At 54.3% G+C, this 15999-nt stretch overlaps 2 protein-coding genes across 15 annotated transcripts in view; one reads left to right on the top strand and one right to left on the bottom strand.

Moving 5' to 3' along the window:
* The window catches only part of CORO7 (coronin 7), a 75866-nt gene that overhangs the window by 26800 nt on the left and 33067 nt on the right, over window positions 1–15999 (top strand). For 10 of the 14 annotated variants that reach the window (XR_013411458.1, XR_013411457.1, XR_013411459.1 and 7 more), the window contains 3 exons: window positions 7239–7289; window positions 14512–14598; window positions 15075–15157. Coding sequence is in view for 11 of the 14 variants with exons in the window: in XM_077985390.1 (XP_077841516.1) it covers window positions 7239–7289; window positions 14512–14598; window positions 15075–15157 (221 nt within the window). In the remaining 3 variants the exon portion in view is untranslated. Of the gene's footprint in view, window positions 1–7238; window positions 7290–14461; window positions 14599–15074; window positions 15158–15999 lie in introns of all 14 variants that reach the window. The other 4 variants (XM_077985391.1, XM_077985393.1, XM_077985386.1 and 1 more) reach the window with 2 other exon arrangements.
* The window catches only part of LOC144337859 (uncharacterized), a 116826-nt gene that overhangs the window by 89255 nt on the left and 11572 nt on the right, over window positions 1–15999 (bottom strand). Inside the window, exon 2 of the mRNA XM_077985546.1 lies at window positions 9748–10828. Within this exon, the coding sequence (XP_077841672.1) occupies window positions 9748–9770 (23 nt within the window). The 5' untranslated portion in view covers window positions 9771–10828. The remainder of the gene's footprint in view (window positions 1–9747; window positions 10829–15999) is intronic.

Raw genomic sequence — 15999 nt, 5'->3', positions numbered from 1 at the left:
CCAGGGGTGGCGCTGTCCGCATCCTCACAGTTCACAGAGCTGGGCGGGTGGCCGGGCGCTAGCTCATGCCTGTAATCCCAGCACTTTGGGAGGACGAGGTGGGAGGATCTTTTGAGCCCAGGAGTTCAAGACCAGCCTGGGCAACATGGTAAAACTCCATGTCTACAAAAAAAAAATGCAAAAATTAGCCAGGCATTGGTGGCACACGTCTGTGGTCCCAGGCTGAGGCAGGAGGATTGCTTGAGCCCAGGAGTTCGAGGCTGAAGTGAGCTCGGATTGAACCACTTAATTCCAGCCTGGGTAATGAAGCAAGACCCTGTCTCTTTAAAAAAAAAAAAAAAAAAACCACACACACACACACACACCAAACTGGCTGGGCGCAGTGGCTCACGCCTGTAATCCCAGCACTTTGGGAGGCCAAGGCAGGCGGATCACCTGAGGTCAGGAGTTCGAGACCAACCTGGCCAACATAGTGAAACCCCGCCTCTACTAAAAATACAAAAATTAGCCAGGCATGGTGGCATGCACCTGTAATCCCAGCTACTCGGGAAGCTATGGCAGAGAATCGCTTGAACCTGGGAGGCAGAGGTTGCAGTGAGCCGAGATCACGCCATTGTGCTCCAGCCTGGGCGACAGAGCAAGACTCCATCTCAAAACAAACAAACAAACTAAAAGCTCAAACAAAAAAATAAAAATAAACCATAGGGGGCTCGGGGGCTTGCCCACGTCATAGCTGGTCAGTGGTGGTGTTGGCATCGGGATGCAGGCTGTCGGTCTCTGCAGCTCCGTGGGGCAGGAGCAGCACTGGCTGCTGGATGTCAAGTCCTGCCCTTCATCTCCTTAGAGCCTCTGTCACTTGCTGTCCCTTGTGTCCTGCCTGTCTCCTGTTGTCCCCTCTTTCTGTCCTTGATCTCTAGTTGCTTTGTCTGGCCTGCTCTGTCATTGTCCTCTGTTTCTATCCCTCTCTGTCCTCTCTCATCCCTCACTGTCCCTCGCTGTTCTCTCTTTGGTCTCTGTCCTCTGTCTCTCATCCTCCTCTCTCTGTCTCTCGCCATCCCTCTGAACCCGAGGCTGTGGAGTAGTGGAGTGTTAAGAGCCAGCCCCTGGACTGTACCTGGTGCCCGCCTGGCATGTAGCAGGTCCTTGGTAAACTGCAGCTGGCAGGGCTTTGCCAGGAGCGGCATAAAACCGGGGCCCTGCCGAGGCAGACCAGGGAGACCTGGCTTTTGAGGCCTTCTCCAGACAGGTCCCCACCTCTGCCAGCCATGCATGTGCCCACGGCCCCTTTGGTTCCCACCATCTGCCTCCTCACGTGGCCTCTCCTCCCCCAACACCACACACCAGCAAGCTGCTTTCTCCACCTCTTTGCTCATGCTATTTTACCTTCCTCGAATGCCTTTCCCTTCCCAGCACAAGCTCTGTTTGTCCTTCCACGACCAGGTCTAAGTTCTTCTCCGCAGTTTCCCATGACAACCTCCAGGCCCCAGAGTCCAGCACTTAGCCTCGAGCTTGGTAATAGCGGGGAGGCTACTCATCCCCCAGGGAGGGGCTGCCTGTGGAGTGGGAATTCACTTGGTTTTCTCCTGCATTTCTTTTTGGGTTGTTTTAATTGATAGACTATTTTCTAGAACAGTTTTAAGTTTACAAAAAAAGCCAGCAAGTAGTACAAGGATTTTCCATATTCCTTACCTCCTCCCCTAGTGTCTGTGACGAACATCCTGCGTGAGTGTGGTACGTTGTTTCAATTGAGGAACCAATGGTAAACTATTATTATTCTTATTATCATCATCATTATTACAGTGCTGGAGCGCAGTGGCGTGATCTTAGCTCACTGCAATCTCCGCCTCCCGGGTTCAAGTGATTCTCGTGCCTCAGCCTCCCGTGTAGTTAGGACTACAGGCACGTGCCACCACACCCGGCTACTTTTTTTATTTTTAATTTTTTGTAGGGACAGGGATCTCACTATGTTGCCCAGGCTCGTCTCAAACTCCCGGGCTTAAATGATCTGCCTTGACCTCCCAAAGTGCCAAAAATCACCATCTTAACCATTTTTAAGTGTACAGTTCAGTAGCGTTAAGTATATTTACACTGTTGTGAAACAGATTTGATCACTTTCTCATCTTGCAGAACTGAAACTCTATACCCATTAAACAGCAGTTCCCCTTTGCCCTACCTCCCAGCCCCTAGGAACTGCCGTTCCACTTTCTGTATGTATAATTTGACTACTTTAGATGCCTCACATGAGCGGAGTCATATACTGTTTGTTCTTTTGGGGCTGACTGATTTCTCTGAGCATCGTGAAATGCTGCGTCGTCAGGGGTTACTGGTTGTTGCCGTGTGCAGTAGGACTTCCTTGCCCCTGAAGGCTGTGTAGGACGCGCAGACTACATTTTGTTGATCCATTTATCAATCAGTAGATCTTGGGTTGTTTCCACTTCTTGGCTATTGCGAGTAGTGCTGCTATGAACACAGGTGTGCAAATACCTCTTTGTGGCCTGCGTTCCGTTCTTTTGGATAGGTACCCAGAAGTGGGGCTGCTGGAACACATGATAGGTCTACTTTTAATTTTTTGAGGAATTGCCATACTGTTTTCCATAGCAATTGCACCATTTTACAATCCCACCAACAGTGTGCAAGGGTTCTAACTTCACATACCCACCAACACTTGCTTTCTTTTTTTCTTTGAGACAGAGTCTTGCACTGTCACCTGGGCTGGAGTGCAATGGTGCCATCTCGGTTCACTGCAATCTCTGCCTGCTGGGTTCGTGCGATTCTCCTGCCTCAGCCTCCCCAGTAGCTGGGAATACAGGCACACACCACCAAACCTGGCTAATTTTTGTATTTTTAGTAGAGACGGAGTTTCACTATGTTGGCCACACTGGTCTTGAATTCCTGACCTTGTGATCCACCCACCTTGGCTTCCCAAAGTGTCAGGATTACAGGTGTGAGCCACTGCACCCAGCCTTGCTATTTTTTTTTTTTTTTTCAAGATAGAGTCTCTTTCTGTCGCCCGGGCTGGAGTGCAGTGGCACGATCTCAGTTCACTGCAACCTCCACCTCCTGGGTTCAAGTGCTTCTCCTGCCTCAGCCTCCTGAGTAGCTGGTATTACAGGTGCACACCACCACGCCCAGCTAATTTTTCTATTTTTAGTCGAGAGAGGGTTTCACCATGTTGGCCAGGCTCGTCTCGAACTCCTGACCACAAGTGATTCTCCCCACCTTGGCTTCACAAAGTGCTAGGATTACAGGCATGAGCCACCGTGCCCAGCCTGACACTTGCTATTTTTAAAAATGTAATAGGCATCCTAATGGGTGTCAGGGGATATCTTATTGTGGTTTGGGTTTGTATTTCTCTAATGGTTAGTGATATTGAACACTTTTTCATATGCTTTTTGGCCGTTTCTATATATATATTTTAAAAACGTATATTTAAACCAGGCCTGGTGGCTCACACCTGTAATGCCATCCCTTTGGGAGGCTGAGGCAGAAGGATTACTCGAGGCCAGGAGTTCAAAACCAGCCTGCTCAACGTAATGAGACCTCATCTCTACAAAAGAAAAATTAAAACATTAGCAGGGCCTGGTAGCTTGTGCCTGTGGTCCCAGCTACTTGGGAAGCAGAGGTGGGAGGATCGCTTAAGTCCAGGAGGTTGATTTGCAGTGAGCTGTGATTGCACCACTGCACTTGAGCCTGGGCAAGAGAGCGAGACTCTGTCTCAAAAACAAACAAACAAAAGGCCAGGTGCGGTGGCTCATGCCTGTAATTCCAGCACTTTGGGAGGCCGAGGTGGGAGGATCACGAGGTCAGGAAATTGAGACCATCCTGGCTAACACGGTGAAACCCCATCTCTACTAAAAATACAAAAAATTAGCCGAGTGTGGTGGCGGGCGCCTGTAGTCCCAGCTACTCCGGAGGCTGAGGCAGGAGAATGGCGTGAACCTAGGAGGCGGAGCTTGCAGTGAGCCGAGATCACGCCACTGCACTCCAGCCTGGGCAACAGAGTGAGACTCTGTCTCAAAAACAAACAAACAAAAGGCCAAGCACAGTGACTCACACGCATAATCCCAGCACTTTGGGAGGCCAAGGCAGACAGATCACCTAAGGTCAGGAGTTCGAGACCAACCTGTCCAACATGGCAAAACCGTGACTCTACTAAAAATACAAAAAATTAGCTGGGCGTGGTGGCGGGCACCTGTGTTCCCAGCTACTCGGGTGGCTGAGGCAAGAGAATCACTTGAACCCGAGAGGCACAGGTTGCAGTGAGCCGAGATCACACCACTGCACTCCAGCCTGGGTGATAAGTGAAACTTCATCTCAAAAAAAAAAAAAAAATACAAAAAGAGAGAAGTGTCCATTTATGGACTTTGCCATATTGCTCAGGCTGATCTCGAATTCCTGGGCTCAAGTAATTCTTCCACTTTGGCTTCCCAAAGTGTTGGGATTACAGGCAGGACCCACTGTGCCTGGCCTACGGTAGCATTTTTGGGGTTTTTTTGGACGGACCCTCAGTCTGTTTCCCAGGCTGAAGTGCAGTGGCACGATCTTGGTTCACTGCAAGCTCATTGCAACCTCCGTCTCCCGGGTTCAAGTGATTCTCCTGACTCAGCCTCCCGAGTAGCTGGGATTACAGGCGTGTGCCACCACGCCCAGCTAATTTTTTTGTATTCTTAGTAGAGATGACGTTTCACCGTGTTAGCCAGGCTGATCATCCAACTCTTAACCTCAAATGATCCACCAGCCTTGGGCTGCTACCAAAGTGCTGGAATTACAGGCGGGAGCCACTGCACCTGGTTGGCTATTCTGTGTCTTTTGTTTCTTCATAGAAACTTCAAAATCAGTTTGTCCACAAAATAATTTACTGGAATTTTGATTGGGACTCTGTTGAATTTATAGATAAAGTTGAGAATAACTGACTTTTTGACGGTATTGAGATTCTATATCTATGAACATGTACTACCTATTTATTTAGATCTTCTTTGGTTTTTTCCTCAAAGTTTTGCAATTGTCCTCATATAAATCTTGTATATATTTCACTAGATTTACAACTAAGTACAGATTGTCCCTGACTTACAATTTTTTTACTTTACGATGGTGTGAAAGTGATACACAACCACAAGTTTTCACACTTTAAGCACTGGTGATTCTTTGAACAAAGACTCTCTGGTCTGCAAATTTTACTTAATATATATTTCTTTTCTTTTTTCTTTTTTTTTTTTTTTGAGACGGGAGTCTTGCTCTGTCGCCCAATCTGGAGTGCAGTGGTGTGATCTCGGTTCACTGCAAGTTCCGCCTCCCAGCTTCACGCCATTCTCCTGCCTCAGCCTCCCGTAGCTGGGACTACAGGCGCCCGCCACCACGCCCAGCTAATTTTTTGTATTTTTAGTAGAGACGGGGTTTCACCGTGTTAGCCAGGATGATCTTGATCTCCTGACCTGGTGATCTGCCCACCTTGGCCTCCCAAAGTGCTGGGATTACAGGCATGAGCCCCTGGGCCTGGCCTTTGTGTGTGTGTGTGTGTGTGTGAGTGTGAGTGTGAGAGAGTCTTGCTGTGTCACCCAGGCTGGAGTGCAGTGGCATGATCTTGGCTCACTGCAACCTCTGCCTCCCAGGTTCAAGCAGTTTTGCCTCAGCCTCCCGAGTAGGTGGGATTACATGTGCCTGCCACCATGCCTGGTTCATTTTTGTATTTTTGATGGAGACAGGGTTTCACCTTGTTGGCCAGACTGGTCTCGAACTCCTGACCTTAAGTGATCTGCCGCCCGGCCTCCCAGAGTGCTGGGATTACAGGCATGAGCCTCTGCTCCTGGCCATACTTACTGTATTTTCAATTTAAGATGGGTTTATTGGGATGTAACTCCATTGTATTTTGAGGAGCATGTGTATTTCAAGTTTTTTTTAGTGTGTGCTGGTGCAAAGGATGTTGTTTTTCTTTTCTTTTTTTTTTGAGACGGAGTCTCACTCTGTTGCCCAGGCTGGAGTGCAGTGGTACAACCTCAGCTCACTGCAACTTCTGCCTCCCGGGTTCAAGCGATTCTCCTGCCTCAGTCCCCTGAGTAGCTGGGATTACAGGCGCCTGCAACCACGCCAGGCTAATTTTTTTATTTTTAGTAGAAACGCGGTTTCACCATGTTGACCAGACTAGCCTCGAACTCCTGACCTCAGGTGATCCGCCCACCTTAGCCTCACAGTGCTGGGATTACAGGCGCGAGCCACTATGCCTGGTTGGTGTTGTTTTTCATTTCAAATTCAAATTGTTTACTGTTTTTCAAAATATGAAAACAGGAATCTATGCTGAATGAAACAAAATAGACCTGTGCTAAGATGTAAAAAGAAAAAGTTAACCAGCCCCCACCTTCCCCACCCTTGGTACCCAGCATTAGCACAGCAGCCTGTGTTAGTCTAGACCTTTCTCCTTGCTCAGCAAACGTGTAAAATGTATGGGCTGTATGACAGCTGTGTAACAGTGAAAACAAACAGGATCATGGTCACACAAATGGAGATTTTTGTTGATTTTTACCACAGTAGAATCACACTATGCCATGTTATTCTACAACTTCCTTTTGCACTTAATTTATTATGGCCAAACGTGGTGCATGTTTGTGTACACACACGTGTGCATGCACACACACACAGATTGTTCCACAGAAAGAAGGTCCTATACAAAGTATGGGTGTTTTATTTCAGTACATTTTTTTCTGCTTTTTGTCTGTTTCCATCCTCCCTTTGGATAATCTGAATCAGTTACTGCTGAATGGATGGTTTGGAGGTGTAAGCTCATTTTCCTGGTTAAATGCTAAATTCTGTAAGTGCAGAAATGAGGTCGTCACGTGAGCCTCTCCAGGCTGGGCCTAGCATAGGGCTGAGCATGTGTGGGGCACTGACAGCCTAGAGTTTGGTTCTGGACCTCCATTTGTCTGTCTGTGAGGGGTCATGGTGATAGTACCACTTCATAGGGTAGTTGGAAGACTAGGAGGGGTCGAGTGTCTGGTATGCCTGGTGTGGAGTAGGTCTCAGGAAGCTGAACACTGCTTGCTGAGCTTGCTTTTTTGGGGGACTGGGTGGGGCCTGCTGCTGTGCTGAGAAGGAGAAACAGGGCTGAGGAGGGATGCCCTGGTGTGTGATGCCAGCCCTGTGTGCTGGGGATGGGCTGCTCAGAGCTGGCGGGTGGGAGGACAGGCTGGCTTCCAGGGACCCTCCAGCCCTAGTTGCAAGTTGTTTCCTCCTCTCTGCTTTTCCAGGACAAGCAGCTGCGGATCTTTGACCCCAGAACACAGCCGCAGGCCTCTCAGGTGAGTTGTGTGGGCAAGCCGGGGTGGGCTGAAGCCTCCGCTGAGGCTGAGGACCCAGTGGTTCCAGCAGGTGGAGGTAAGGGCAGGCCTGGGGTCCTGGCGGACATGTCCGCAGCACCAGGGGTCCCCAGGAGGTGGGCCATCACTGCTGGGAGCTCTTCCTGTGAAGTGTGTTCTGGGTCCTGGGAGGGCTTGGCTTTGATCACAGGGTGGGCAGAGCTAAGCTTCCCCCAGGCTCTCCACGGAGGCCATCCTGTGGCTTCAGTCAGTGATCTGAGATCCCCACTTCCTTCCTTTGAGCCCTTCACCCTGGCACGGTCAGCAGAGACCAGCTGCTGAGGAGCCAAAAAGAAACAGCTCCTGTCCTCTGCAGGAAGACCCCGGGTGGGACCTATCAAAACGTACAGGCTCCAGGAACTGAGCGTGTTTTGGTTTGTGTCTGTGCATGGAATGTGCGTGGCCATTTCAGTTCCGAGCGGGGAAGCTGGGACCTGGCTCATGCTGCAGGCATCCAGCCACTGGGGCACCATTCATTCGTCCTACAGAGACCTTGTAGGCAGGAGCAACAATCCTGGGACAGGGCCCTGTCCCGGAGTAGTTGCTGGGGGCTTCTTTTGCTGGGCTGGTTTAGTGCTTCCCTGAGTAACTGGCTGGGGAGCGGAGGCCTGAGTAATGCCAGGGGGGCAGGCACAGATGGCCTGGAGGAGGACAGGCTCGTCTGCGGAGTCTGCGCGAGCGGTGCTGGGGGAAACAGGCCCGTGGTCACCTGGGCTGTGGGAAGCCATTAGGTAATTTTTTTTTTAATTTATTTTTTGAGATGGAGTCTCGCTCTGTCGCCCAGGCTAGAGTGCAGTGGCTCGATCTCGGCTCACTGCAAGCTCCGCCTCCCGGGTTCACGCCATTCTCCTGCCCTAGCCTCCCAAGTAACTGGAACTACAGGCGCCTGCCACCACACCCGGTTAATTTTGTTTTTGCATTTTTAGTAGAGACCGGGTTTCACCATGTTAGCCAGGATGGTCTCAATCTCCTGACCTCGTGATCCTCCTGCCTCGGCGTCCCAGAGTGCTGGGATTACAGGCGTGAGCCACCGTGCCCGGCTGCCTTTAGAGAGTTTTAAGCAGGAAGTACGATGAGTAGATTTATATTTCTTTTTTGCGGGGGAGGTAGAGTCTCGCTCTGTCGCCCAGGCTGGAGTCCAGTGGCGCGATCTCGGCTCACTGCAAACTCCGCCTCTTGGGTTCATGCCATTCCCCTGCCTCAGCCTTCCGAGTAGCTGGGACTACAGGCGCCCGCCACCACGCCCAGCTAATTTTTTTGTATTTTTAGTAGAGACAGAGTTTCACCATGTTGGTCAGGCTGATCTGGAACTCCTGACCTTGTGATCCGCCCGCCTCGGCCTGCCAAAGTGCTAGGATTATAGACGTGAGCTACCGCGCCTGGCTGTGGATTTACATTTCTAAAAAGAACTTTCTAGAAGCTGAGGAGGCTTCTTTCCTGAGGAAGGTGAAGTTTAGGGTCCTGCTGTTAGCTCAGGAGAGGAGCTCCCCAGCAAAGACCTAGGCCCATCACAGATACCCCCTCCCCATTTCTAGGACTTTTTCCTCACCTGGGGTCGAGGGCAAACTACTAGCCCAAACCAAACTAGCGTTAGACTGGAGCCCCAGAGCCCCCTACACACACAAGACTGAGGAGAGAAACCCAGTCACATGGAAGATTGCAGTTTTTTAGTCCAAACGGTACAGTCAGTTCCACTTTTGTCCAGCTGAAGATTGAGAGGACTCCCATTTAACCGGTGAAACTAGCCAGGCAGAGTGGTTTTGGCCACACCCTGGTCATACTTGCTGGTGAGGCTGGCTGACCTCTTCGTCATGCGGGACCTGGGCTTGGTAGATGGTGGCTGTCTGCATCTCAGGGCAGTGTGGGTGTGCGCGGTATCCTCACTGGGTAGCTTTCTTTGACCTCCAAGCCTTTGCCCAGAAAGCGGGGCCCAGGCTCAGCTTGAAGGCGCCACGGAGGCTTCCTCCGGCCTCCTTCACTTTCTCAGGTTGCACTCTCCTCTCCAGAGCCCAGGGCACTGCTGGGGCACCTATGCTTCTGCCCCTGACCTACCAGGCATGGCTCTGAGCCAGCTTGCTGGGCCCACGTGATTCTTCCTCTTCTCCCCTCCTCCGCCCCCTCTTTCCAGCCTTCCTCCTCTCTCCCCTCCTCTTCCAGCAGGGCTGGGGGCGGTGACTGATGCCGAGGTGGGGATAGAGTGGCTGCTGTCCAAGGGGCTCCCAGCTCCTCGAAGAGAGAGAGAGGATCTGGTTCTGGAGGGAGCCCCCCTGCGGGGCTTTGGGGCGAGGAGACCTGGGAAGAGCGTGGGTGGCTCCCACCCCTCCAGCTGCTGGCTGGGGCCTGTGCTCGGGCCCTGGTGCGGGGGCAGCAGGCCTGGAATGCCGCTCTCCGTGTGGCCCTGCCCCCCACTTCCGCCCAGGGCATCTGGCCCACACCTGGCTTCTATTAGGAAAACCGCTGCTGGCAGCCAGGGCCGGTGTGAGCCGAGGGGCCGACTTGAGGGAGAGGCCTTCTGGGAGCACTTTCTCTGGCAATCCTCCTTTCTGCCTGGTGGGGTGTGGCTGGGGGTCAGGGAGCGGAGCCGCCTGCCCTCCATGCAACCTCTGTCCTCTGTGGGTCCACCCCACCTGAGCCCTGGTGCTGTCCCAGAGCCCGGAGTGGGCCAGGGAGTCCGCCCTCCACTGTCTTGTTGGAGCCCTGCCTCAGGCATGAGCTTGGAGCAGGGGACCCTGGGGTGACTCCTCCTGCTCACACCCCTGCTTGGTTCTAAGACTGCATGTATGAGCCTTTGTTATGCGCCAGGCACTTGGCATATTCCACTTCCTTGGAGGTGTAGACCCCAAGGGTCAGATGGTTCTGTGGCTTCTCCAGGGTCCCACCTCAGGGTGACAGGCAGGCTCGCCCATCTGATTGTGGAACCGCCCAGACCCCCACTGCCGCCCCTTCCCTATACAACTGGCCTAGCTGGGGCTGGGTGAGGCTCTGGAGCCCAGGCTGTTCTGGGAAAGTGGCAGCCACAGATGAGTGTGGAGGACTTAGAACCCTTGTCTGGGTGGGAGGGGGCCCCAGACTGAGCCCTCTAGGAACCCCAGTGCATCAGACAGGCCAGTTGGGGGTGGTGAGCCTCAGAGGAGAGAAGGGAGTGAGTGGGGGCGTCTTACTATTAAAGCAGGTCCCCTTACCCAAGCAGGGAGCCAGGGTTGCTCCTGGAACCATCCTGCCCTGCATAGGAAGTGTTGTCATGGTGAGGAAGGGGTGGGCATACGCCTCCCCTCCTCACCCCCTACTGGGCTGGCACTGCTTCTGCCCTGCCACAGCCCCTCCTGTTCTCAGAACCAGGTTGTGGGGGGCCTCAGGGATGCAGGGTAACGATGCCTGGGTCTCAGCTGCAGCCCCTGTTCTTGCCCGCTACCCAGGAGAATGAGGAGCTGGAGAGAGGGCTCTTCTCTGAGGCTTGCTGAGGCTGGCAAACGGGTCTCGCTCTGTCACCCAGGCGGGAGTGCAGTGGCGCCATCACGGCTCTCTGCAGCATTGACCTCCTGGGCTCAAGCAATCCTCCTGCCTCGGCCTCCCTAGTAGCTGGGACTATAGGCATGCACCACCACGTCAAGCTAGTTGTTTTTTTTTTTTTTTTTCGAGATAGAGTCTTGCTCTGTCACCCAGGCTGGAGTGCAAGGGCTTAATCTCGGCTCACTGCAGCCTCCGCCTCCCAGGTTCAAGTGATTCTCCTGCCTCAGCCTCCTGAGTAGCTGGGATTACAGGCGCCTGCCACCATTCCCAGCTAATTTTTGTATTTTTGGTAGAGATGCGGTTTCACCATGTTGGCCAGGCTGGTCTTGAACTCCTGACCTCACGTGATCCCCCCGCCTCAGCCTCGCAAAGTGCTAGGACTACAGGCATGAGCCACTGTGCCCGGCCTAGTGTTTGTTTTTCTTTTTTTTTTTTTTTTTTTTTGAGACGGAGTCTCGCTCTGTCGCCCAGGCTGGAGTGCAGTGGCCGGATCTCAGCTCACTGCAAGCTCCGCCTCCTGGGTTTATGCCATTCTCCTGCCTCAGCCTCCCGAGTAGCTGGGACTACAGGTTCCGCCACCATGCCCAGCTAGCTTTTTTTTTTTGTATGTTTTAGTAGAGACAGAGTTTCACCGTATTAGCCAGGATGGTCTCGATCTCCTGACCTTGTGATCCGCCCATCTCGGCCTCCCAAAGTGCTGGGATTACAGGCTTGAGCCACCGCGCCCGGCCTTTTTTTTTTTTTTTGAGATGGAGTCTCGCTCTCTCGCCCAGGCTGGAATGCAGTGGCTGAATCTCGGCTCACTGCAAGCTCTGCCTCCCGGGTTTAGGCCATTCTCCTGCCTCAGCCTCCCGAGAAGCTGGGACTACAGGCGCCCGCCACCACGCCCGGCTAATTTTTTGTATTTTTAGTAGAGATGGGATTTCACCATGTTCGCCAGGATGGTCTCGATCTCCTAACCTCGTGATCCGCCCGCCTCGGCCTCCCAAAGTGCTGGGATTACAAGCATGAGCCACCGCGCCCGGCCGTGTTTGTTTTTCTAAGAAAGAAGTTTTCAGTTTGTGGCCCAGGTGCTCTGGAACTCCTGGGCTCAAGCAGTCCTCCCGCCTCAGCCTCCCAAAGTGTTGGGATTACGGCAGGGACCATTGCACCCAGCCCATCTCTCATTTTTGATACTGGTGATCAGTCCATTGATAAGGAGTTATAGAGTAAGGGGTGGGCCACTGACCCCCTCCCTCACTTGGGGGCTTCCCGTGGTCTCTGGGCAAACTGAGCTGCGTGTACCCACAGTGGGGAGTGGCTGGGCGCAGCCAAAGCTCTTACCTGGAGCTCTGCAGGCTGGGCTGAACACTCCAGGGAACGAGAGCTGGCCCAGGATGTTTGCTGGAAACCAGAGTGTTTCTAGGCCAGCTGTGGTCCTGGGCGGCTCCTCCTCCCTTCCCTGCTGCCTCCTAGCCGCAACTTTGTGCAAGTCTCATCACCACTCTGAGCCTCATGTCCCTCTTGTGCAAGTGGAGGAGACAGCTGGGGCTGGGCCACTTTGCACCATGGCTTCCTTTCTCTGTGCCTCTGGCTTCCCACATGTGAATTAGGAAGGTGGGAGATACAGGCCAAGGGGTGTCCCACCCCTAGCCTTAGTCTGTGCCCCCTAGGTGAAAAGTGCTCAGTGGTAGCCCTGGGGGGATCCTGCAGGCTTGGCCCGGCCTCCACCTCCCGCATCCCCCCCTGCTGACTGAGCGGGTCTTTCTGCATCCAGTTTTCAACTCTTTGTGTATGCTAGTTCCCATACCTGGCTCACGCCTGCCAACCCTCAAACAGCCTAGTGGGAATGACGCTAGGTCTTCCCTCACTTACACTCTGACGGTACCCTGCTATTACTTGTGAGACATGCACACGTGACACTTGTCAGACACAATCCTGAGCCTTCTACAAGCGTTCCCTCTTACTCCTTATGACCGTCTTCAAAAGTAGGTCCTTCAGCACCACAGGAAAGGTTAAAAAAAAAAGTAAATTCTGTTACAGTGCTTTTTACAGACATGGAAACTGAGGCACAGAGCCGGTGACTGACTCACCATGGAAGGTGGCCGTGGTGGCTGGGCTGGGGCTCTCCTGGGTCCACCTCCAGAGCTTCTTCCCCTAACACCATGCGGTTCCCCCATGGCATGCACAGTCACATGGAATGACACACTGATTTCTGTTTGGCCTATATCTGCCTCCCCGACGTGTTTATTCTACGGGCACGGGGACTTTTCCCATTTTGTTCACCGTGTCATCTCGGATAGTGTGTGGCTCAAATATCCATACGAGGAGAAAATAGATGAGCGAGGGGCACTGCTTCCCCCCAGCACCTGCCCTCTAGCTGAGAACCATCCGGCCCCACCGCCAGCTCCTAGCACAGCTCTGGTCCCTGGGAGGCCTTGTGTGTTTCTTGAATGAATGAATGACTTTTGGACAAGCTAAGAGCCACCTGGTGGGCTGCGCACACACGGATATTTGCACCCTAAACACCGAGAAGGCAGGAGCCTGAATGACACTGTGACCCTCTCCGGGTGTCGAGGGCAGGGCTGGCCAATGGCTCGACCCTTGTCCTGACCCGATATCCCCTCTTACGTGGAGAGAGGGCAGTGGGGCCTTGGTTCTCAGGCTCCAGCCCCAACTTCCTGTGCCGGCCGCAGCCTGGTGGGAAGGGAACAGTGAGAAAAGCCCCTCGAAGGACGGGACCTGGAGCCGTTTCCGATGGTCTCCCACGCTGGAGTCAGCCTCCACGGGCTGGGGAGGGGGCCCCGGGCCAGCTCCTCGCAGGCTGCTTCCCTCCCTCATTCATTCCCAAGGAGATCGTGGGAAGCTCAGAGGAAGCTGGCCATGGTTTGGGGTGAGCTATTTTTGGTAACAGGGTCCTTCGTCTCAGGCTCCAGGGGCCAGGGTGACTGGGAGGAGCTGTTTGCATTTCCTCTGGCCCCCTCAGCTCCCTACTGCCAGGACCCAGGAGGACAGGGCCCCACCCACCATATGAGCTTCCCTCTCCTCCCAGGGGCCAGGAGCTTTCCTGCTGGCAGCTCCAGCACCTTGGGAGGGCCAGGAGAGGCACTGCTTGGCGCTCTCTGGATGTTGCCCAGAGGTGGGTCCCAGGCCCTGCCTCCTGCCTGGGGCGGCCGCAGTGATCCTCAAAATCCCCCGATTTACACGGCACTTTGCCACAAGCCCTGCCCTTCCACATGGCAACAGCCCTGGGAAGTGGGTGGCACCGCACCAGGTGCCCCTTACACAAGTGAGAGAAATGACGCTTTGAGAGAGTGTGGCGTCCCCCGGATCACACAGCTCATGGAGGCAAGAAAGTGCCAGTGCCTTTAAGCCCCTGGTGCAGTAGGGAAGGGGCCTGGAGCTGGGGAGCGAGGCAGCCTTCTCTTCGGGAGGAGGGACACTCGGGAGGAGCGGTCAGGTTGGCCTCTGGGCGCAGAGCTGCCCTCAGCTAGGGCGGAGGCGGGGCTGATCCCTGGGGTGCTTTGGAGACCTTTGGTCCCAGTGGGGACGTGGAGAAGGAACCAGCCCTTCCCACCCTCTATGAGGCTTTCAGGCAGGTGGGCAGCAGAAGTTCCCCAGCTCAGGCCCAGTCCAGGGGGCCTTGGGGCTCAGGTCCACCTCTTGCCTCCTGCAGAGCACACAGGCCCATGAGAACAGCAGGGATAGCCGGCTGGCATGGACGGGCTCCCGGGAGTACCTTGTGTCTACTGGATTCAACCAGGTAGGGGGTTCCTCCTGGAGGAGCAGGGCATGGCCAGGTGGGGACGTGTCCAGCCCTTCGGGCAGGGACAAAGCCAATGGGAGGCGGGGGACTGAGGGCCAGTTCCAGGCCTGTCCATATACGGCCTGACTGTGCAGCCGGGTCTCAGAGCCTCAGGGGACTGACGGCTGCTGAAAACTGGCAGATTCCATTTGTAATAGCTCAGCCTGACCCCAGGAGCTATAGTGGCCCCACAGGGACCGAGTCCATGGAGGGAACCGCCCCTCATCCCTTGTCACCTAAGGGTTCTTAAAGGGGCAGAACATGAAAACCCAAACTCTCTTTCCTTGGGGTGACTCCCATCCCTATTCCAAGCCCTGCTCTGAGGCAGGTGCCCTGTGTCAGGCTGTACCCTCAGGCACTGGGTTTCCCGGGAGCCCCCGGGTGGGGCTCTGAGGGACAGGCCCCTCTGAGCCCCTCTCTCGCCCTCCCTGCAGATGCGTGAGCATGAAGTGAAGCTGTGGGACACGCGGCTCTTCTCCAACGCCCTGGCCTCCCTCACCTTGGACACCTCACCAGGGTAGGAGCTGTGACACACGGGTGGGCTGGGGGGCTGATGACCCAGGGCACCGCTGGCAAGGGCACCTGATCCGGCCTGTCAGTGAGGCGGGCTGATCTCCGGGGTGTTCTGGGGTACCTGATCTGGGCTGCAAGGCCTTGCAACAGACATCTGGCCCTGTACCCCCGAAGCTTCCAGGTATCACCTACAACAGGTGTTCTGGTACCCCTTTGGCCCCTGGTAGCAGAGTGGGCCCTTGGTCACCAGAGGTTTCATGGCCAGGGGTTGACACAGGCATGCTTGGCATTCAGGGAGAGGGTGTGGTCTGGAAATGCAAGAATGCACTTCATTTTTCTGTGGATGTTCTGGTAGGGCTGAGGCCCAGGGAGGCTCCAGGCTATGATAGGAGGGTGGGCGTGCTCATTGTTGGACAGCCTGGCAGGTTGGAAGTGGAGGTAGAGGTAGAGGTGGAGGTGGAGGTGGGCCTTGGCTTATGCAGCCCACTGAGGTTTATGCGGCCTACTCCGTACCAGCCATGTGCTGTCGTGTTCTATCCTGAGGTGTGTCCACAGGTGAGGCTGGTGTCCAGGCAGCCTGGGGGGCTCCAAGTGCACCTCATCCTTCCATCTGCCCCCAGAAGTGTGTGGAGAGGGCTTTTGGCAGTGCCTGGCGGGGTCCTGGCCAGGCACGCTCTGGCCTTGGCCCACTGCGGCTCCAGAGCCAGACATCAGGAGGCCCAGGGCAAGCATTTATGAGTGACCCATCCGTTCAGACCACCCACAACACAGCTGGGGAAACTGAGGCTGGGGGTGTTCAGAGACGTAGCCAGGCAGGGCCAGGGTGGAGCGGCAGGGACTCCATCC

Source organism: Macaca mulatta, chromosome 20 (genome assembly GCF_049350105.2).
Source record: "Macaca mulatta isolate MMU2019108-1 chromosome 20, T2T-MMU8v2.0, whole genome shotgun sequence".
Lineage (NCBI taxonomy): Eukaryota > Metazoa > Chordata > Mammalia > Primates > Cercopithecidae > Macaca > Macaca mulatta.
Note: the sequence above shows the minus strand (reverse complement) of the source record. Positions and strands in the feature narration are given on the sequence as shown.